At 46.0% G+C, this 23,715-nt stretch overlaps 2 protein-coding genes across 2 annotated transcripts; both read right to left on the reverse strand.

The window, feature by feature from the left end:
* Positions 1–1,648: 1,648 nt before the first annotated feature.
* On the reverse strand, positions 1,649–3,204 carry LOC122021403 (probable jasmonic acid carboxyl methyltransferase 2). The gene is made up of 4 exons (XM_042579523.1): positions 3,045–3,204; positions 2,576–2,968; positions 2,226–2,507; positions 1,649–2,146 (listed from the first exon to the last, which is right to left on the reverse strand). Exons 1-4 carry the CDS (start codon positions 3,117–3,119, stop codon positions 1,766–1,768), a joined length of 1,131 nt encoding a protein of 376 aa, XP_042435457.1. The 5' UTR covers positions 3,120–3,204; the 3' UTR covers positions 1,649–1,765.
* Positions 3,205–22,588: 19,384 nt separating this feature from the next.
* LOC122019610 (U-box domain-containing protein 4-like) lies at positions 22,589–23,197 on the reverse strand. Its single transcript, XM_042577064.1, has one exon. It carries the CDS (start codon positions 23,195–23,197, stop codon positions 22,589–22,591), a length of 609 nt encoding a protein of 202 aa, XP_042432998.1.
* Between the last annotated feature and the right edge of the window lie 518 nt (positions 23,198–23,715).

A 23,715-nucleotide genomic window follows, 5' to 3' on the forward strand; every position in this document is an offset into this window, starting at 1 on the left:
TCAATTATGAATCCAACAGAAGCATATTGATTCGATTGTGAGATTCGACCGTTCGTGATCAGTTGATTACAAGGTTTAGCAGTCGACTAATGATGATCAAACATGTCAAGAAAGAGTTATTATATATGTTTTAACAATCAGATTTAATAAGGGCAGTCGACTGATGGGAAAGATCAGTCGACTGCTAGGCAGAAAGCTGCCCCTATCAAAAGGCTATAAAAAAAACGATTTCAAGGATATTTTCGATGTCAGTCCTTGAGAATTTGGAGATGAAGTACTGCTATATTTTTTATCACCAAAAGACAATCCAAATCAACAAAAGAACAAACAAAGGAAGATTTTTATTGTAAAATCATTTTCACTTTTATTTATATCTACATTCTTGTTTCTTGTTCTACTATATTATTGTAAAAATAAGTTGAAGGGAACTTGTCCACCTCCAAAAGATATCTAAGAAGAAAAAATTTTAGTGGTAGTTGATCAATAAGATTAAGTTTTGGCTTAAGTTTTGGATTAGTCATCTTAAAAGGATACTAAGTAAAATTAAAATGTCATGCATATGGCATTAAGAATCTTGCATATTTTCTCCTCCTCTCTGTAAGATAATAGGGTCATCATGAAAGTGTATGCAATTCATTAGATCTCACTAGCTCTTCGTTTTTTTCTCCCGATTTGACTTGGCATAAGAGGCCATGCCTAGATACGTACGCATGGGCCCTCTTCTAATGTCTTTTCAATCTTTTCCATGGCCGACAATGAGAATCTTTGCCAGATGAGTCAAAACAAGTAATCGACAAAGAAGTCGATCCGAGAGAACCGATAAATAGAAGGATTAATTTTAATCTTTTATTTATATTGATAGGATTTAATAATCCCTATTAATTAAATAAGTAGGGTCATTAAATTCCATCAATCCGCCTACCCTGATGGGCGGATCAGAAGAAACGATCCAAAAAAATCTGTCCCGATAGAAGCCTACTCAATTAAAGCTAACTTAACCCTCATCCGATTTGCTTGAAGAGCATAAAGGAATCATCACATCTCTTCGTCTAGGATTGGATCAATTAATTTTACATAAATGAAGACTATCTTCATATTATATTATTAGTGTAACGAAGTTCATATACTTAGAATTATTTTTTTTAAAAAAAACATCAAGAATAATACAACGATAATGGCAATCTAACCCGCTACTACTATCAACCGATGATAAATTTAAATAAATTAATCCGATTTATTTTCTCACCGTCATTTAATTAGGGATGTAAATGAATCAAGTCACTCGTAAGTTATTCAAAACTCGATTTGATAAAAATTCATTTGATCTCGTTTAATGAGACTCGTTAAGATAAACAAACCAAGCTCAAGCTTCGTAAAATTCGACTCGTTAACTTATGAACACGTTCGTTAAGCTCATGAATCAATTTTTAAATAAAAAATAATAATTTTGATATTAAATTTATAAATTTTACACTATACTTATGAAAAAAATAGATAAATATATTAAATTTATTTATTAGAATAAAATTATAAATTTTAATAAAATATTATAATTTTCTATAAATATATAATTTAATTTTTAATGAATATTTAAATTTATAATTTACATTTATTAAGCTCGTTTAAGCTCGATAAAAATTTCAATAAATTCATGAACTATGAATATATTCGTTAAATAAAATTCGAGTTCGGTTCGATTATAAACGAGCCAAGCTCAAATATTTAATAGTTCGGCTAGACTTGATTACACATTCCTAATAACCGCTCACTTCCTCACCAGAGTGATCACAACGTTCGTCATCGCCGCCTCGTGATCGGCGTAATGCTTCGCCAGTAATTCGCCGTACCTGCAGAAGAGATCGTCCATGGCGAGGCCTTCCCCGAAGTGGCTCCTCAGCATCCACTCCGCCACCGCCCTCACCCCCTTCTCCATGCGCACGGCGTACCTGACCGGCCTAATCACCCCGTCGGCCGCAGCGCCGCCGGTGGGAGAGTACAGATCGTCGTCGTCCCACCCGGCTCCGAAATGGTCGGAGCTTCGGATGCAGAACGAGCCCTCGCCCTCGATCTCCTCCTCCAACTCCTCCAGCGACGGCGCGTAGAAGGGAGCGTTGAACGAGTCGATCCTTTCCTGCGCCACCAAATTCTGCTCCGCAGTTTTATCAGTCATGGCGTCGACGGCATCTGGAAGAAGGCAGAGGGCGTGTTAGTTAATTTTAGCATACCTCGGAGGCCATGGCGTTGAGTGCATCTGCGAGTAGCTCCCAGATGTAGAGGTCCTCCATCATGGCGGCCTCTCTGTTCTTCCTGCTCATGAACGCCAACACCATCAACCCTCCTCTCACGATCTCCTCTGCGCGACACCGGAGAAAGGTCGTGAAGTCTCTGTGGAACTGCTTCCGGTAAGCCTCCGCCACGCACGGCGGACTGCCTGCCGATATGAACACCTTCCCTTTGTTCACGCATGCCGCCGGCGATCCTTCCTTCTGTTGAAGTTCTTCAGGCATCTGCGAAATGGCAAGCAGTGATTTATATGTGTAGTTTTGTTTGGCATTGAAGTTTCCGATCGATCCACCTGAGAAAGCCAGTGGAGGCTGGACGAGGAGCAGACCAAGTGCAGGCTCTTGGCGGCGAACAGCCGGCCGTAGAACGTGCCGGGCACGCCGGTGACGAAGCAGAGGCCTTTTCCCGGCCTACGCGAGTAGAATTCCGGCAATGATCTGAAGACAGCGTTGAAGTCGTTGCCGTAGAGATCGTTGAGGAGCAGGTTGAACTCCGGCGGCTGGCGGCGCAGCTCCACGCACTCCCTCTCGATCGCCTCCATGATGTCTTCCACCTCGAGCAGCGCCGTCGGGCCGGAGGAACAGCCCAAGTCTGCAACGCTCATCGTCGCCGGCCAGTCGGTGCCTAGGTAGGCCTCCACCGCCGCTTCCCGGCGCACGCTTTGGGATTTGCATATGATCAATCCCTGCATCCCCGAAGAATGTTTCACATATCAAATGCTCAAGCACAGAGATGAAAAGCGTAAGGGGGAAGAGTGGAACCTGGATCTTAGAGTTGCTGGCATAGCTGTTCTTGCCGGCGCCGGAATTCATGTGAAAATATTTCTTGAGATCCATGACCGTACCGAACAGCGCCGCCTGGATTGCTAACCGACCGTGATGAACGGCCGCTGTGTCCGATAGATTGATGTATATATAAATAAAAGGGTTAATAACTTTAAACCCCTTAAATTTTATGACAGATTGTATTTTGTCCTTTTCTATTTAAAAAATTATACTTAACTTTCCCGTGACATAAGTAAGAAAAAGAAAAAAAAATAAATGATAAAAATAATCCTAATCTAAATCAGACTTTAAAAAAAAAATAAAAAATAAAAATAAAAATAAAAATAATATCGTAAGATCGTTGAAAGCTTAACCTTAACCCAACCTTATTTATATATAGGCTAAAAATCTCATTTGCTCCTAGAAAAATAATCCTCACAAAATTCACATATGCACCAGCATAAATAACAGAAAAATAACAACTCTGAGAGGATAATCAGTCAAAAAATCATTCCACCCAATAAAAAAGAATCATAATTCTAAATTGATAAATCAAAATTAAATAAAAATAGAATAAAATTTATCATTAAAAATCAAAATGAATACCCTTTGATTATTTATAAAAAAATCAAAAAGTCTTTATTTTGATTTTTAATGATAAATTATATTCTATTTTTATTTAATTTTGATTCATCAATTTAGAATTTTAGCTCTTTTTTGATTGGTGAAATGAGTTTTTGATTGATTATTCCTCTCAGAGTTGCTATTTTTTTGTTATTTATGTTGGTGCATGTGTGAATTTTGTGAGGATAATTTTTCTAGGAGCAAGTGAGATTTTGGGCCTATATATAAATCAGGTTGGGTTAATGTTAAGCTTTCAACGATCTTACGGTATTATTTTTATTTTTCATTTTCTTCTAAAAGTCTGATTTAGATTAGGGTTATTTTGGTCATTTATTTATTTATTTATTTTTTACTTATGTCAAAGGTGGTTAAGTGTAGTTTTTTAAATAGAGGAGAGTAAAAGGTAACCTGCTATAAAATACAAGAGAGTTTAAAGTTATTAAACCTATATATAAAGGAATGTGTCCCGATTGAGAGAGACAGGAGATGAGGATGAAAGAACACAACCAAGGAAAATAGAGGAAAATAGAGGTCATTAGTATCGGAAGCTAAAAAACCTATATATTATGGTAAATAAAATATGTAATATTTAATAATAATAATAATAATTACAATTATAGTTTAAATATGATAAATTGTTTTTGATTAGAATCAATTTGTGATTGTTACGGTAGATTATTGATGCGGTGATAAGGAGGGGCTCATCCTACGGAGGGTCATTGTCACGGTGAAAGTCAAAGTCAAGGCGGTCAATGCTTAGATATTATTGGCCGATCAGGCGAGTTGGTCGCCCGATCGGGAGAAGGGGTGCCCGATCCGACATTACCTCTGGCTCGACCACACGCCGAGCACCCGACGCTCAATAAAAGAACAAGTGCCAAGGATATGCAGAAGCAAGGCCGAGCGACTACCCTGCTCGACCCTACAACAGTACTCGGAATAGAGCAGTGGAGTAGAGTTATAGACAAGTGGGCGACATACAGAAATAGTAATGTTACGGCCGAACGGCTATCCCACTCGGCTAGGCAGTATACTCATCAGCCAAATGGACAGTACTGGAGTAACAGCCGAGCGGCTATGCCGCTCCACCTGGCAATAGACACAACCCGCTATTCGAGCGGACAGTGGAGATCTGAGCCGACCGGCTATCCCGCTCGGCCCAGCTACAGACAACATGCTACCTTATGCCATCCTTTTGGAAGCTAGTGCCGCTGACATGCACCATGATCAGACAGAAGATCGTACGACGAAAGTTTCCACTGTCACTTCAGAGATATGCTTGCCTCGTTAAGGTACTGTGTCAAGGACACTTTACTGACACGTCTTTTCAAGAAAAACTTGGGAATGCGTACTTGCCTTGGGAAACGTGCACACGCGCTACAGGAGGTCTATATAAAAGGTGGTTCAAGCTTCAACAGGGGTATGCGCAATACATTGTTGTTGCTACTGTTCTCGATTCTTTGCTCCGCTTTCATCTTCATCATCTGTGACTGACTTGAGCGTCGGAGGGCCAACGTCGAGGACCCCTTTCCTGGCTCGACATTGACATTAGCTGTGTTGCAAGTCCGAGCGGAGTCCACTAGAGGTCAGTAGGAGCACTACATCCCCAGCATTCGTCTCTTCGACTTTCGGACAGGATCATATTTGGCGTCGTCTATGGGAACGTAACCTACATCCGAACTGAGAAGATGGAGGACGCTAGACGACTCCACACTGTGACACTAACCAAGGAGGAGCTCGACATGCTCGTGTAAGCTCGAGCGGCGAAGATAGTCGAGCAGCAGCAACAACAGGCGATAGCCGATCGACAAGCATAACAACTGGCGACATCGGCAGCCAAAGGCCGGGTGGGACATGAAGATCGGCCGAAGCAGATCTCTATCTAGGGGCAGAACAAAGGGCCGCCTGGCATGCATGGGGAAGCGCCACCCGCACCCTTACCCTTTCATCAGGCTCTATTCCAAACGCCCTCAGAGATAGTCCAGGCGAACCAGAAGAGGGGATCATCTTCGGACGATGCCCGCGTTCGGGACGCACGAAAAGGCAAGGCGCCCAGAGACAACACGTCGCTCGAACAGATCAACAGACAGTTCTCCGAGGAGATCTTGCGGGACCCTCTACCTAGATACTACACCCCTTTGGCGATCAGATCATACAACGGATCGACCGATCCAGATAACCATCTGGATAGGTTCGATAATGAGGCCATGCTGCACCAGTAGACAGATGGAGTAAAGTGTCGCGTCTTTCTCACTATAGTCTTCAGCTCGGCGTAGCGATGGTTCCGAAGACTATCAGACGGATCTATACGCAGCTTCAAGGACTTCCGAGCGACCTTCTTGCATCATTTCACCAGCAGCCGATGCTACCAGAAGACAAGCGTCAGCCTCTTCTCCTTGAAGCAGGGACTGAAAGAACCTCTCCTATCTTACATACAACATTTCAATCAGGTAGCCATGGACATCCCCTCGATCTCATCCGAGACAATGATGAACGCATTCACTCAGGAGCTCGTCGAGGGAGACTTCTTCTGATCGCTCATCAGGAAACCGCCTAGGGACTTCGACTACATGCTCAAGAAGGCTAATGAGTATATAAATGTGGAAGAAGCCTAAGCGGCAAGAAGAAAGGAGGTGCCGACTGAACCCTCGACGACGCCCGAGCGCCGACCATTGGGCAACCACCAACAGCCCAAGGGGCCAAGGGCCGAAGGAGTACGACCACATCAGGAGTCGAGGATGCATGTCGTACAGCATGTGACTTCCGGTCGGCTGAAGGCATCAAAAGGAAGGATGTGGACGTCTATGTTCTGCTCCTTCCACTAGTCGGCGACATACAACACACGTGATTGTCACGGTCTGACGCCAATCGTCAGCCGACTGGCTCCAAGAGGATACCGCTGCCGAACTCCTTATCCCGATCAGCGGCATAGACAACACTTCACCGGGCAGTGAGAGGACGAAAGAAGATCGCCCGAGTAGTACCATCAGCACCAGCGGAGGGAGAACGTCGATCCCTCCCGAGTCGCGGATGACTGAAATAGACCCTCCGTTCGGGAAGAAAAGAATAGAAACAACGCCACATGAGGAGAAATAAGCATAATCGTCGGCGGGCCGACCGGTAGTGACTCCAACAGAGCCAGGAAGTCGTACGCCCGACGACTAGAGATCTACGCGGTGGGATGCAGTCAGGAGAAGGCAAAAGGGCCCAAGATCAGCTTCAGACCTAGAGACTTAGAGGAAGTTGAGATCCCTCATGACAATACTTTGATCATTGTTATGATTCCGCAAGTGCAAGGATTCGTCGTCAGTAATATATAAGATTGTTGAACCACAGGAACTGTTGATTAAGCACTAGAGATGTCACAAAGTAAGTTATCTAGACGATCGAAAGTTGGCTTTGGCACCTACGAACTAACGAGTGTGATTTAAGAGAGGGAAAGAAGGTTGAGACAAAGAGAGAGGAGAGAGAGAATTGATCTCAGAGGGAATTGAGCTTTAGGAGAATGAATTCTAGGATTTTGGTTTCATTATAATGCTAGGAGATACTACATAGATTGTTTGGTTTCTACCCTCTATGTCCATGCTCTTGTAAGAAGTTAGATTGATCAATACCCCTAAGTATCGAATAGAGACGACACCTGTGAAATCCTGTAACGATTAACCCCCCTATCACGAGGGTGCCTCGGTAAATCACATATACATGTCTAGTAAATAACAATAAGGATAAAGGTGGAGATTTGGTACAGTTTCCTACTTCCTTATGGAGGAATTGTTTCTCCTTTCGAGAGAATGTCCTAGACGTCCGTGAACGAGTTACTCTTGTCACTAGGACCCCTCGGGTATACGATCTAGAGAACTCTTCCTACGAGAGCAGCAATTCCTGAGGGATTGTTTCTCCTTTTAAGGGAACGTCCTAGACGTCCGGAAAGGGTTACCCCTGTCATTAGGGTACCTTGGTCAATACGCTCTAAGGTACCCCCTTTTGCGGGATTAACAATCCTCCACATCAATCAACATGCAAAGGAATATAAATATGTTGCACACACAATTCACCAAGCATTGAACAAGGCATTAACACGTCATTGAATAGAAACTCGATGAATCTACATAGTTCTACATCTTCATCACATTACAAATACTTCCTAATCCTAGAAGAGGATATCTACTCCATTGTAAGGGAAGAACAACCCTGAAACATAATGCAAAACATACTTACAACCCTTGATGTGAGAAGGAAGGGAAGAAGTGATGCTTGCCGAGATTTCTGATGTCTTGGGGATGTCTCTTTTCTCTGGAGATGGACGGAACGTCAAGGGATGGCGGTGGATGAAGCTCTAGGGTCTTCCCCAAAGGGGAAAACCCCTTTCCGAAGGAGAAGGGTGAACTCCCGAACCAAAGATCCCCCAAGATAGGGTTCTTGACCCTTTTGTACACTAGGGTATGGGCGCCGCACGGCCTGTGGCACGACCGTGTGAGATCCGTACGACCATGCCTATCTTCTGCACTGGTAAAGTGGCACGGCCGTGCAAGTTGACACGACCATGCCTTCCTTCTGCACTGGTTAAGTGGCACGGTCGTGCAAATTCGTATGACCGTGTCTTCCTTCTGCTCTGGATACATCATACGACCATGCGAGATTGCACGACCGTGCGAGATTGCACAGCCGTGCCTTCTTTCTACTCTGGTTGCGCCGCACGGCCATGCGAGATTGACACGGTCATGTGTCAAGGTCGTGCCTCCACATGTAATCCATTTTAGTACCTATTAACTTGGTATTCTTGAGTTAGGGTCTTCATAAAAGTTGTAGATCTTGAATTTAGCTACAATTCAGTATAAAGAACAGCCCAAAACTCTAACGAACCACAAAGTTATAGCTGTTTTACTCTTCGTGTATAGTGCTGGATTTGACACGGCCATGTGCCAAGGCTGTGTCTCATAGAAACGAACTTTAGACCTTCAAGACTTGGTTTTCTCTGGTTGAAGTCTTCATAAGAGTTGTAGATCTTGAAGTTATATACATTTTAATATCTGGAAGGACTCATAACTCCAACTGAACAGAAAGTTATAGCTACTTTAGTTTTAGTCTGCAGTGCTGGCTCTAGACTCCACTTAAGTTTCGTTCCTTTTTGCTCCAAAATCGCGTCCTGTCAACAAGAAAACACACAAAGAGCAGATCTCCGAACAAAAGAGTATTTATGCTGAATTTATGCTAAGAGAAGTGAACATACAAAGAATATGTATGAATAAAGTAAGTGAATGTGCTTCAAAACATGTATAAATGATCATAAGATTTACGCACATCAATCATCCAAGCGATGATCGCCAACTACACTATTCATCAGATTTTTGTTGATACTGAGAGTTCGATGAACATAATCTTCAAGAAGGCATTCAATCAGCTACAGATCGATCGAGGTGAGCTACTGCCAATGACAACCTCGCTTTACGGGTTCACAGACAATGAAGTCTTGCCGATCGGCCAAACAATGTTGGCCATCTCGCTAATCTCACTAGGAGAGGAACCGCTCAGGAGGACAAAGACCACAAACTTTATCGTGGTAGATGCATCGTCGGCCTACAATGTCATCCGAGGCCGACGAGCTCTCAATGAGTTCCGAGCAGTAGTCTCTACGTATTGCCAGAAGATTAAGTTCTCGGTCGATGACCGAGTGGGAGAAGTCAAGGGCGACCATTTGGCCGCTCGGCGATGCTACGTCGAGATGGTCAAGACCAAGGCAAAAGCCGCTCGGAAGAACCCGCGGCTAGAGGGAAACAATATTACTAAGAAGCCTCCCACTCTAGTCTATGAAGAAAAAAGAAGAGGTTCAGATCCACCCCGGTTGGACGGAAGCAACCACATTTATTGCTGCCGACCTAGAGGTGGAGAAGAAGGCAAAGTTGGTCGCCCGCCTCAAGCAAAATCACGATGTGCTTGCATGGTCGACACATGAGCTTCCTCGGATCTCCTCGAGCATGGCATAGCATGAGCTACATGTCTGACCGGACGCTAAGCTAGTGAAGCAATGAAAGAGAGATTTCAGTGCTGAACTGAACTTGATCATCTGAGCGGAGATAGATAAACTGTTGGGGGCCAGCTATATACGAGAAGTTCAATTCCCGAGTTGGCTCGTAAACGTCGTGTTGGTCTTCAAGCCGGACAACAAATGGCGAGTTTGCATCGACTTCCGCGATCTGATAAGGCATGCTCGAAGGATTTCTATCCTCTGCCCCGGATCGACCAGATGGTGGACTCCACCGTGAGATACGAGTTGATTTGCATGCTCGACGCATACCAAGGGTATCACCAAGTGCTGCTCGCTCGTGAAGATTAGGAGAAGGTCAACTTCATCACGGCTGATGGGACGTACTGCTATAGCGTCATGCCGTTCGGACTCAAGAACGCCGAAGCCACTTATCAGAGGTTGATGAACAAGGTGTTTCGATGGCAGATCGACTGTAACATGGAGGTATACATCGACAACATATTGATAAAATTCCTCTGAGCTGCTGACCTATGCGCAGATATCGAGGAGACTCGCTAGACGCTGAGGACCTATGAGATAAAGCTAAACCCAGGCAAGTGTTTGTTAGGCACAAAGAGTAGACGCTTTCTGGGCTACATCGTCATCGATCGGGGCATCGAAGTGAATCCGACCAAAGTGCAGGCACTACAAGATATGCCCCCACCTTGCAATTTAAAGGAAGCCCAATAGCTGACTGGTCGGATCACGACGTTATCCAGATTCATCTCCAAGTCGTCCGACCGGAGCCTGTCGTTCTTCAAGATACTGTGTCGAACCACCAAATTCTAGTGGGACGTGGAGTACGATCAGACATTCGAAGAGCTCAAAGAATACCTCAACTCTTTGCCTGTTTTAGCTAAGACATGTGTCGGTGAGCCGCTCCGGATCTATCTGTCATTTACCGAACATGCCGTCGGCTCGGCTTTAGTTAGGCAGAATAGCGAATAACAATCTGTGTACTTTTTGAGCCATATATTAAAAGATGCTGAGTCCCGTTACACTGGTCTAGAGAAACTGGTTTATGCATTAGTGCTCGCCGCACGGAGACTTCGCCCGTATTTTCTCGCGCACTCAATAGTGGTGATGACCAACAGCGCCTTGGGAAGAGTCCTCCTCAATCCCGAGGCGTCCGGATGGCTGATTAAGTGGACGACGAAGCTCAGTGAGTTTGGCATTCAATATCAAACCCAAACGGCCATCAAAGTGCAATCCTTGGTGGATTTCGTCACTGAGGTACATAACCCAGAGCCAGAAGTCGTTTGGAGGATATACGTCGACGACTCATTCACTCGGTAGGGGAGCAGAACCGACATACTTCTCATCTCACCACATGAAGACCAGATGTAGCTATCCGTTTGACTGGATTATAGAGCCACCAACAATAAAGCTGAGTACGAGGCATTGATAGCCGACCTATAGGCAGGTTGGCATGTGGGAGCTACCAAGGTTTCATCCACTTGGATTCTAAGTTGGCCGCTCAGCAGTTGTCCGGAGCGTTCGAAATAAGCAACACTCGACTCAAGCTCTATGCGGAGGCCTTTGAGAAGCAGAAAAGTAACTTTCGGGAGGTCATTATCCAAAAAATCCCCCGATCGGAAAATCAGGCGGCGAATGATTTGGCCAAACTAGCCAATTCGTTGTTGCCAATCATCATAGGGCAGCTGATCAAACAAGTCTCGCTCGTGGCACACATTGACCGAATGGAGGGGATCACCTTCCCGAGTGACTGAAGAAATGACCCTGATAGAGTACCTACGGTCGAGAGTCATATCGGCCGATCAGGAAGAAGCTCGCTTGCTAAAGAAGAGAGACGGACAGTTCACCCTGATCGGGGACCAGCTATATAAGAAAACCTTCTCCAGGCCTCTACTCAAGTGCGTCAGATTAGAAGATGTTGAATACATCTTGCGAGAGGTGCACCAAGGATCCTGCAGCGGACATCCGGGCAGCCGCTCATTGGCACGAAAGATACTCCTGGCCGGATATTTTTCGCCGACCCTCCAAGAAGACGCAGCCCGGACGATAGCCGTCGGAGGCTCAAAGAGTGGTGCGAGGGATACTGTATCCAGTAAGCCTTCACCTCGGTTGCCTACCCTCAGAGCAACGGGCAAGCGGAGGTCGCCAATCAGGAGATTCTTCGAGTACTATGCGCTTGGCTCGACCACGTCGGAGGCAGTTGGGTGGACAAGCTCCCGAGTGTGTTGTGGGCTCTCCGCAAGACCTCGAAGGAGGGAACCGGCGTGACTCGCTTCCACTTGGTATACGACGATGAAGCAATCGTCCCCGTAGAGGTCTGTGTAAAGTCCGATCGGGTGTAGTACTACGATGGAGACAACGCCGAGTGGAGGCTTATGGAGCTTGATTTGGTTGACCAGGTGCAGGATAAAGCAGCCGTTTGGCTAACAGTGTACCGACAACGAATGAAGCAGAACTACAACCGAAGAGTGATCCCGAGGTTGTTTCAGGTCGGTGACCTCGTATAGAAGAAAGTAAAGTCGATCGACGATGTCACCAAACTCGAAGCACCATGGGCAGGACCCTTCAAGGTCGTGGAAAAGCTTCGTTCGGACGCCTACTATCTGGAAGATGAGGAAGGAAGATGACTAGAGCGGCCGTGGAGCACGAATCATCTCCAACCCTACCGGGCCGGATGAGAGGTGCGCAAGTGAATACACGTACTTTTGTATGTCCTCTCTGAATGCAGGATTAGAATAAAAATAAGGTTTCTAAATTATGAGCCGAACGACATATCAAATCATTAAGCGGCGACGTTAAACACGTGTCCACATCAAATTGTCGAGCGGTGACGTTAATGCTTGCCCATATCAAACCATCGAGTGGCGACGTTAAACGCGAGTCTCCATCAGCGGTCGAGCAGCAACCTTAAACCCTTGTCTCCACCAACGGTCGAGCTGCAACCTTAAGTGTGTGTCTCCATCAATGGTCGAGCAGCGACCTTAAACCCTTGTCTCCACCGACGGTCGAGCGGCGACCTTAAACGCGTGTCTCCATCAGCGGTCGAGCGACGACCTTAAACCCTTGTCTCCACCGACGGTCGAGCAACCACCTTAAATGCGGGTCTTCACCAATGGTCGAGCGGCGACCTTTAACTTAGGACTTCACTAAATTGTCGAGCGGCGACGTTAAACCCCAGTCAATAGCAAATCATCGAGCGGCGACATTAAACTCTGGTCCATGTTAAACTGTCAAGCGACGATGTTAAACTCGGGTCTTAATCAACCATCGAACGATGACATTAAACCCGAGTCTACACAAACCATTGAACGGTCGACTACGAATACAGACTACTCAGAAAGCTCCCAAGTCTTCAAATACATAGCCTGTTCGGGAGTATGCACCAAAATACTTCGGACTTCCTGCAACTGTGAAAACAAATCGGACCGAGCAGTTAGACATACAAGTCATTACCAGTCAGAGGAGTCATGAGGCTACATTGAAAGAGAAGGCAAGAAAACAGATACAAGAAGATAAAGCTTGGCCGAACAAGCCAACATCCATTAAAACTTCAAAATTTTACAGAACTCTCGACCTCACTCAAGGTAATCTAATGCGTTATCAAGCAACGCCTCGGTCAACTTGTCCCAACTGATGACCGTGTCTGTCAGAGCGGAGGGAATATGACCGTCTTCCTTGAGTTGGTTGAGCGTCCCATCAATCGCGGGGTCAAAAAGACGAAGAGCCCGATCAACGACCTTATCGTTGAATGTGTCCGAGTGGATGTAATTCTTTTTCATCACCTCAAATCAGCTCTGCTCAGCATCTTAATAGATCTTCATCGCCGCTCGAGAACCCTCTAGCTCATCCTTCGTAGTTTTTAGCTCATCGTCCTTGGCGGAGACCTGGCCCCAGAGTGAGGAGGCAAGGCTTGGGTTGTGTTCCTCATGAGGCACCCTCTCTCTGTTGGACCCTGTGATTGTTTTGATGTGATCAACCAAGTTTAGGTTAGGTCCTGTTTGTTTTTTATCCCTGTGTCTAAGTGTGTAGGAGCTTAGGAGCACAGGAAGTTGAGCGGAAGACGCAGCTAGCGAGAAGGACAGCATGGGAAGGGAGCCGATGGGCTCGGTACGTCCGAAGGACGAGAGAGCTGCAAAAGAGTACACCGGTGGGCGAGAAGAACGTGCGCGACGTTCGAGGGATGAAAATCCGGGATGAAAGACTACTCGAGGAGAAGATCGAAAATTAGGTTCGGGTGAGTCCTATTTCGGTTGGCCGAAATCACCTAAACGCATGGAGCTTTGGAAGTCAAAGCAAAGGAGAAAAGAAGCTGGAAATGAAGCTTAAGGCGCCTCAATCCAGTATTGGAGGTGCCTCAATCAGTGTTGGAGGCGCCTTCAAGCTTGTTTGAGGTGCCTCAGACTGGTCAAAAATGACCGTTTGAGCGCGGTTAGAGTTTTATCCGCTGACTTGGTTGGAGGCACCTTGGACCTCTGTTGGAGGCACCTTGGACCTTCGAGATAGACTTTCCAGGGGCTATAAAAGGACCCCTGTACCTAGGAATTATTCATTCATTCAAGGATCAACTCTGTAATAATTCCTAGCAACCTCTGAGCATTCTAAGTATGTAAAAAAGGCTTCTCCACCTACAGTAAAGGAGAAATTCTAGTGGAGCTGTTCGATCGCCTTGGATTAACAACCATCTCGGTTGTAACCAAGTTAAACTTCTGTCTCCTCTTTTATTTCTGTCTTTATTTTATTAGTGTTGCATATTTTTTAGTTGAAAGTCTTGAGAAGGGTATAATTTTTGTTGCAGATAATTCACCCCCCTCTTGTCGACCTCCGCTGCACCTACACTCTCTCTCTTTTATAATCCTTGGTCTTGGTAAAAAAGGAAATTTTAATAACAATTAAAATCTCTCTCTTTTTAAATTTCTTATTGTACAATGAATCTTTTTACTACACGCATGTCTACTTCGGTAAAAACAGGTCTTTTACTTCAGGTAATCAACGAAGTAAAACGTCGTTTTTCACATAGTGTGTGCATGGCTACTAATCCTGTCCGAAAGATGAATCAACGGACGCTGGGCACGTGGCGCTCTCCGAGTCGCTGATGTAGATCTCCGACGGGTCGTACGAACTTCCGGCGAACCTGCACAGAAGTCGGGCCGGGAAGGGGTTTCCGACAGCGACCCTCCGACGCTCAAGTCAGGCAAAGCTCGACAACAAGAAAGTGGCTCCAAGAATTGTAGAACGCATACCTCCGGCGAAGGGTGAGGACCCTTTATATAGAGCTGTGAAGAGGCTCGGGCACACATACCGAGGTGCATACGTATCCTCTGTCCATACCTCGGTATGGGCTTGTCAAAAGAGCTTACCTGACCCCTTACTGCTACAGTCCGAGCACGTCTTTGATGGGACAACTGACTCCTGTTATAAGATCCTACGTATGGCCTGCTCCTCGAACATACTCGCTGTCAGAGGATGTTTCCTTGTCCTGTTGTCTATTCTTACTCCGTCTCGAGTGTCCGTTCGGTCGGCAATCCCCTTACGTCCAACCGGTCGTATGTTGTGTGGACTGTTCGCAGTGTTGCTACTTTGTGACTTCAGCCGAGCGGGCTACCCGCTCGGCCATACGACTCTGTTCAACATGAGCGTCGGAACCCTGGCTATGGTCGGGTTGCCTTCCGTTCGGCGCGGCATGCTTCCGTTCGGCCCGGCATGCTTCCGTTCGGCGCGGCATGCTTCCGTTCGGCCCGGCATGCTTCCGTTCGGCCCGGCATGCTTCCGTTCGGCCCGGTATGCTTTCGTTCGGCGTGGCATGCTTCCGTTCGGCGAGGCATGCTTTCGTTCGGCCCGACATGCTTCCGTTCGGCCCGGCATGCTTCCGTTCGGCCCGACATGCTTCTGTTCGGCCCGGCATGCTTCCGTTCGGCCCAGCATCCTTCCGTTCGGCACGGCATGCTTCCGTTCGGCCCGGCATGCTTCCGTTCGGCGCAAACTTGGGGTTGACCTCCACGTGTCTTTGACCCTCCGCCCATGAGGGTCCCCCTTCCTTACCACCGGATCACATGCCTCCCCTTCAAGTCTAGTCGAAGGAGGCGCATAGTCTGACTGACTGGACGCCCGTAGTGCCGAGCGGCGCATCCAAGAAACCATCCTCCGCTTCTCCTCGTTAATCACCTCTCATCCCACCTCTCTTGCGTTTTGCAAGGGATTTCTCACGAAGCATTTTGTATAGCGAGTCCGCTCGGCTGAATATATCTCGTTTCGACAAAAGAGGTTGTTCGCTGGACGTTGACGAAGTACTTTTGGGTACTTGGCCGATCGAATAAACGACTCACCAGCGAAACCTCTTTATTGCATTCGTCCGGCCGGAGGGTTTATAGACGCCGGTTTGTCTCTCGATTTTTAACGTCGGAACTCGATGGTCTTCCGCTCAGAAGTTTATAGATGCCGGCTCGTCTTTCGATTTTTAACGTCGGAGCTCGACGGTCTTCCGCTCGGAAGATTTATAGACGCCGGCTCGTCTCTCGATTTTTAACGTCGGAGCTCGACGGTCTTCCGCTCGGCGGGTTTATAGACGCCGGCTCGTCTCTCGATTTTTAACGTCGGAGCTCGACGGTCTTCCGCTCGGCGGGTTTATAGACGCCGGCTCGTCTCTCGATTTTTAACGTCGGAGCTCGACGGTCTTCCGCTCGGAAGATTTATAGACGCCAGCTCGTCTCTCGATTTTTAACGTTGGAGCTCGACGATCTTCCGATCGGCGGGTTTATAGACGCCAGCTCGTCTCTCGATTTTTAACGTCGGAGTTCGACGATCTTCCGCTCGGCGGGTTTATAGACGTCGGCTCGTCTCTCGATTTTTAACGTCGGAGCTCGACGGTCTTCCGCTCGACAGGTTTATAGACGCCGGCTAGTCTCTCGATTTTTAACGTCGGAGCTCGACGGTCTTCCGCTCGGAAGATTTATAAACGCCGACTCGTCTCTCGATTTTTAACGTCGGAGTTCGACGGTCTTCCGCTCAGCGGGTTTATAGACGCCGGCTCGTCTCTCAATTTTTAATGTCGGAGCTCGACGGTCTTCCGCTCGGAGGGTTTATAGACGCCGGCTCGTCTCTCGATTTTTAACGTCGGAGCTCGGCGGTCTTCCGCCCGGCGGGTTTATAGACGCCGCTCGTCTCGATTTTTAACGTCGGAGCTCGGCGGTCTTCCTTCCGAAGATTTATAGCTCGTCTCTCGATTTTTAACGCCGGAGCTCGACGGTCTTCCACTCGGCGGGTTTATAAACACCAGCTCGTCTCGATTTTTAACGCCGGAGCTCGGCGGTCTTCCGCCGGAAGATTTAGAGCTCGTCTCTCGATTTTTAACGCCGGAGCTCGGCGGTCTTCCGCCGGGGGTTTATAGACGCCTGCTCTCTCGATTTTTAACGTCGGAGCTCGACGGTCTTCCGCTTCGGTTGAGGGACGTCGCCTCGTCTCTCGATTTTTAACGTCGGAGCTCGACGGTCTTCCGGCCGGAGGGTTTATAGTCGCCGGTCCGACTCTCGATATTTAACGTCGGAGCTCGACGGTCTTCCGCTCGGAAGATTTATAGACGCCGGCTCGTCTCTCGATTTTTAACGTCGGAGCTCGACGATCTTCCGCTTGGTGGGTTTATAGACGCCGGCTCATCTCTCAATTTTTAACATCGGAGCTCGACGGTCTTCCGCTCGGAGGGTTTATAGACGCCGGCTCGTCTCTCGATTTTTAACGTCGGAGCTCGACGGTCTTCCGCTCGGCGGGTTTATAGACGCCAGCTCGTCTCTCGATTTTTAACGTCGGAGCTCGACGGCCTTTAAGGCTAATTTTAACACTGATGACATACGCCCTACCGAGCAGCGAGGGGTCTTCGTCCTCGATGACTTGGCTCGGATAATTTTTACGCTCGGCCGATCGGCCCGGGGTCTTCGACATTGAGTCGATGCCTCAGATCTTATACATCATGGAGATAGGCCGCTCGGCAGATAATGTCAATTGCGTTTTAACATTTTGCTTCCTGCATTTCAAATATACAACCAAACGGAAAATATACAGCACACATTATATTGGTGCACCTTTCACCCTGCCCCGGAAAGGCTAGAGATAATTTGCGCTTCATGGTTGATCCAAGTCCCAATCCATCTTCGTCCGCTCGGCGGTGCTCCCCCTTGAATGCCGGTTGGATCATTGTCTCGGGGGAGGCGTCCGCTCGGGGATCATTGCCTCCGCTCGGCCACCTGATGCTGACGTTGTTTGTTGCTTCAGCCGCTCGGCTTGCGCATTCTCTCTCTGTTGCTCCACGAGCTTAGCTGCTCTTGCCTTGATTAGAGCGTCGAGCTCCTTCGTGGAGAGCATCACCGTGTGCGGTCGTCCATCTTCGTCCATTGCTTCCGATCGGATGCAGGAGCATTCCCACAGACGGCGCCAAATTGATCCTGTCCGAAAGATGAATCAACGGACGCTGGGCACGTGGCGCTCTCCGAGTCGCTGATATAGATCTCTGACGGGTCGTACGAACTTCCGGCAAACCTGCACAGAAGTCGGGCCGGGAAGGGGTTCCCGGCGGAGACCCTCCGACGCTCAAGTCAGGCAAAGCTCGACAACAAGAAAGTGGCTCCAAGAATTGTAGAACGCATACCTCCGGCGAAGGGTGAGGACCCTTTATATAGAGCTGTGAAGAGGCTCGGGCACACATACCGAGGTGCATACGTATCCTCTGTCCATACCTCGGTATGGGCTTGTCAGAAGAGCTTACCTGACCCCTTACTGTTACAGTCCAAGCACGTCTTTGATGGGACAGCGGACTCCTGTTATAAGATCCTGCGTATGGCCTGCTCCTCGAACATACTCGCTGTCAGAGGATGTTTCCTTGTCCTGTTGTCTATTCTTACTCCGTCTCGAGTGTCCGTCCGGTCGGCAATCCCCTTACGTCTGACCGGTCTTATGTTGTGTGGACTGTTCGCAGTGTTGCTACTTTGTGCCTTCAGCCGAGCGGGCTACCCGCTCGGCCATACGACTCTGTTCAACATGAGCGTCGGAACCCCGGATATGGTCGGGTTACCTTCCGTTCGGCCCGGCATGCTTCCGTTCGGGGCGGCATCCTTCCGTTCGGCCCGGCATGCTTCCGTTCGGCCCGGCATGCTTCCGTTCGACCCGGCATGCTTTCGTTCGGCGCGGCATGCTTCTGTTCGGCGAGGCATGCTTTCGTTCGGCCCGGCATGCTTCCGTTCGGCGCGGCATCCTTCCGTTCGGCCCGGCATGCTTCCGTTCGGCGTGAACTTGGGGTTGACCTCCACGTGTCTTTGACCCTCCGCCCATGAGGGTCCCCCTTCCTTACCACCGGATCAGCTACTAAAGGAAAGTTTTAAAATTAATCTCTCTCTTTTAAACATTATAGATGGCTACAAAAAAGGAAAGATTAAAATTAAAACTTCTCTTTTAAATCATGGTTAAAAAAGGAAAGTTTTATGAAAATTAAAATATCTCTTTTAACTATTGTAGATAACTACGAAAAAGGAAAGATTTTAACAAAATTAAAATATCTCTCTTAACCATTGTAGATTACTACAAAAAAGGAAAGATTTTAAAATTTAAAACTCTCTTTTAAAACCATATGGATGACTTCCAAAAAAGAAAGTTTAAAAATAAAATATCTCTTTTAAATCCCTTGGTGAATGTCTATAAAAGAAAAGATTTAAATTTAAACTTTTCTTTTAAAATTCTTCTCCTATGGCCGGACCCATGCTTGGTCACCAAGCATGGCTTGGCCGACCACCAATTGGGCTCCAAGCTTATGCTTGGCCAGCCCCCTTGCACCAAGCAAGGATGTGTCCGACCCATTACTTGGGTAAGAAGTGGACTTGATGGATACAAGGCTTTATAGAGGCTACAACAGGGACCGAGAGGAGAAATTAGTTTTGGTCTCCCGATGAGCTTGAGCTTCATGTGTTCGCCGCGAACACCCAACTCAAGTTCATCAATAATAACTCATGCCACTAAAGAGTTATTATTGAACCACCGCACCAATCCCAAATTACATTATGAGCTCATTCTTATCATGAGTACATTAGTCTCCCTATGTTTAAGATATCGAATGTCCATTAATTAAACGAGTTACTGACAACTCACTTAATTAATATCTAACTCCAAGTGTAGTACCACTCAACTTCATTATCATGCCGGACTAAGTCCACCTGTAGGATTTACATGATAATCCTTATGAGCTCCTCAAGGGGACATCATCAACCTAGATTACTAGGACACAGTTTCCTTTTATAATCAACAACACACCATATAAATAATATTATTTCCTAACTTATCGGGCCTATTGATTCAACGAAATAAATCTCACCCATTGATAAATTAAATAAATAAATACTAAGTATATGTGCTTGTTATTATATCAGGATTAAGAGTATGCACATCCATAATAACAGAGGTTCTGTTCTTTTATGCAGTCAATATAAAAAGAAACAACCTCAAATGGTCATGCTCAATACACACATAGTGTACTAGTATAATTTTATAGTCAAGATAAACTAATATCAAATTATACTACAATTATTCCAATGATTTGTCCCAATCCATCTTAGTTGTGAGCTACTATTTATAATTTATAAGGAACCGATAACATGATCTTCTGTGTGACACCACACACCATGTTATCTACAATATAAATTAAATGGACAACTGCATTTAACATAAATGCAGATATTTGACCAATGTGATTCTTATGTATATACAAAAAGCTAGACTTTTAGTATACATCCTAATAGTTGTTGAATGTGGTGACCTGCTTGTTGAGCCGAACTAGCATAATGTCCTGGTCTGCAATTTTTACCAACTCGACCTCCAGCAGTTTATTGCTCTTCTCCAGGTCGACCTTCAGTTTGGCCACTTCTTGCAGCTCAGCGGGGGATTGGCCGCTTGAAGACTTCAACTTCTTTACCTCCTCCTCCAAAAATGTGAGTCGTTGGCACATGACCAGACTCTCCACCCAATACTGCGAACAAGGAAAGGTCAGTGTCGATTGGAGGTAAAGTAAAAATTTGTATTAAAGGGTACACTTACTCCAATTGACATTTGGTGTGGTTGTTCGCGAGCGCGCCTGGAGGCATCATCGCCACACGGGCTCGTGTGTCCTCCCATATTTTAGCGAGCGACCCCTAGATGATGATCTGATGCTGAGGGTGCAAGACTCGATGCTCGACTCACCATAGTCTTAGGTCGACAGGTGGAGGATCGCTGTGATGTGACGCTCACTACAAGAAAAACCCTCATAGACATCGGTGGAACAACAACAGTTTTAAGCAAAAATCGATGTCTTTGAGTATTTTACATCGGGTTTTCCAAAAATTGGTGTCTATGAGCGCAGATTTTCGCTCATAGACATCGGTTTTTTAGCCGATGTCTATGAGCGCCATTTTTTTCGTTAATAGACACTAGTTTTAACAGCGGTTTTTAAAATCCGGTGTTAATGAACCAAAATAAAATATTTTAATTTTTCCACTAGCCAAAATTTGCAACACTACACAAAGTTCCCTCCAAACCTAAACCTATATCGCGCCCCTTCCTCCGACCATCTCTCTCAGCCTAAACCTAAACCTAAACTGACCATCTCTCTCAACCTCATCTCCCTCTTCCCCTTCCTAGATCGACGCCCCTTCCTTCTCCATCCAACCACACCGCATCTCCTCCAACTCCGGTGAGAAGAGGAGACCTTCTTCTCATTCTGTAGCTTTTCCTTCCCCATCTCCCACACATTCCCTTCCCCAATCCACACCCATGCCCTATCCTCTTCCTCGGCGTACCATCCTCAGCGAGGACGGCTCCGATTCGTCGCCACCACCGCGAAGAAGAAGAAGAACCCTTGGCTCGACCCCTTTGACTGCGGAGAGGACCCCGACATCGAGTACGGATCCCTCTTCGCTGACGGAAAGCAGGAGGAGGACCCTCGCCCTCCCGACAACCCCTCCAGCCCCTACGGCTTCCTCAAGTTTCCCATGGGATTCAACGTCAAGCTCGCCTCGCTCGCCTTCAAGGTCCGCGGCGACGTGGGCCTCTGCTGCTGCATCATCTTCGACGGAGTCTACGAGAACCTCCTCTTATTCCTCGTGATCCAGCTCATTAAGGATAGGTATTTTTCTGGTCCAGAGCAGCAAAACACGGTTTCTAGTGGCTTAGGGACCAACTCAAATACTGCAAACTTCAAGAAACACGTTGACAACAAAGATCTTATTCTTTCTTCACCAAAACCGGTAGGTTCTGGTTCAGGAAAATATTCTGTATTTGAAGATGAGAGTACGATATTGATAGCATGGGATTGTCTTTTTTCTTTGTTGAGGAAAGCTGAAGCCAACCAACAAGCATTTCGAGCATCTAATGGGGTCAGCATCATTCTACCATTCCTGATATCTGATCACCACCGAGCTAGTGTTCTTCAGCTGTTATCTTGTTTGATCATTGAAGATGTTCTTCAGGTATGTATTAGTATCTGATTCTTCTTAAAAGGATGAATGTTTCCATGTGGAACTTAATTACCCTATTCTTATAGAAGTTTGGAATATTACCCAAATTGATTCTTTCATCTCATAAGTTGAAGTTTATATCTTACCAAGTTCATCCAGAAGAGCTAGGCGCACTAATTGAGATTCTCAAGAGTGATATGATAACAAGTGTTTCTGGATCTCAATACAAACTTCAAAATGATGCGAAATGTGATATGTTAGGTTCACTTTGGTGTATCCTTGGAGCAAATAATGCAGCACAACGAGTATTTGGAGATGCCACTGGATTTTCATTATTATTTACCACACTACATAACTTTCAGAGTAGTGAGCTTCCAGATGTTCTGCAATACTTTTTTTTTTTGTGTTATGCACAATTTGTGAATTAATCTTACTTTTGGTTGGAGAATTACCTAGGATGCACTGCTCTCTTGCTTGAGACAATCAGCCCATTTCTTTCCCCTTGGGCTTCCCTGCATCGGCAAATCAGCTAGTGCTTCAACAACACCATGCTCATCCACAATCATCTTCTTGAAGTCATGGACAGCAGAGAGGCTGAACAATGTAGCAGCTGCATTCTCCCTTGCCTCAGTAGTTAACCTATATCTCAGAACATATACTATTAATTCCAAACAACCATTCTCCTCCACAATCTTTCTCTTGTTTTCATCATGAATAGATATGTTCAATATTGCAGTCAGGGCATTCTCTTGAGCAACTGGATTTGTAGACCGGAAAAGCCGGTAGAGAGCTGGGATTGTTCCACCCTCTGCAATGAAAGACCTATTCTCCTTCCCGATTTTTGCCATTAATCGGAGTTCACGGGCTGCAACAGCCTTCACTTCCTGCGAACCAGCTGATAATTGTTCTACTAGCATTAACACTGTGATTCGGTTAGCTTTGATTGCTGTGATTCGGTTAGCTGCTAATGATGTTGGGAGTCTGAACAAGGCCTCGATGTTTGAAGTCTTGATTGAGTTGCTTCTTTTTTGGAAGACAAATGGTTTATTGCCATTCTTCATTGTTTTAGTAGGTCTTGTGGATGCAGGTTGATAGAGTATAAATATGAACTATTGTGACATCTTTGACTTGAGGAATCATATAATAGTTTTTGGTAGGATGCTGTGTGGTATTGTTCTCTGCCACAAGTTATGCGCTAAAAAAGCATGGTTAATTTGTTGTTAACTGTGGATATTGTAGATTTTTGAAGTACATGATGATTTGTTATTGACTTGCATACAAAAGAAGAGAAGTTTATTTACTATATGTAGTTCTTGTTTGTGTGAACTCTTAATCATTTTCTATTTATTTCAGGTTCTTCATAACATTACTGTTGCAGAATACTTTCACTGGAATATGCTACGTGATTCAATAACTCCTATTTTTCCACTGGACTGTTAATCTCTTTTTTATTTTGTGGATAACTTTGCTGCAAACTATGCTCTGAAGAGAGTTTATTATGTCAACTATGCATTGGGGATATCTGGACGCAGGAAACCTTGCTGGCATCTATTTTGAAGAAAGTCAACTTGACATGGCA

This window comes from Zingiber officinale, chromosome 9A, assembly GCF_018446385.1.
Source record: "Zingiber officinale cultivar Zhangliang chromosome 9A, Zo_v1.1, whole genome shotgun sequence".
NCBI lineage: Eukaryota > Viridiplantae > Streptophyta > Magnoliopsida > Zingiberales > Zingiberaceae > Zingiber > Zingiber officinale.

Coding starts and splice junctions, on each gene's coding strand:
- LOC122021403 (XM_042579523.1), bottom strand. CDS start 3,119: ATGGATCTCAAGAAATATTTTCACATGAATTCCGGCGCCGGCAAGAAC. Junction 2,969..3,044: donor CCAGCAACTCTAAGATCCAG/GTTCCACTCTTC, acceptor TCGGGGATGCAG/GGATTGATCATATGCAAATC. Junction 2,147..2,225: donor TCAACGCCATGGCCTCCGAG/GTATGCTAAAAT, acceptor ACTGCGGAGCAG/AATTTGGTGGCGCAGGAAAG.
- LOC122019610 (XM_042577064.1), bottom strand. CDS start 23,197: ATGAAGAATGGCAATAAACCATTTGTCTTCCAAAAAAGAAGCAACTCA.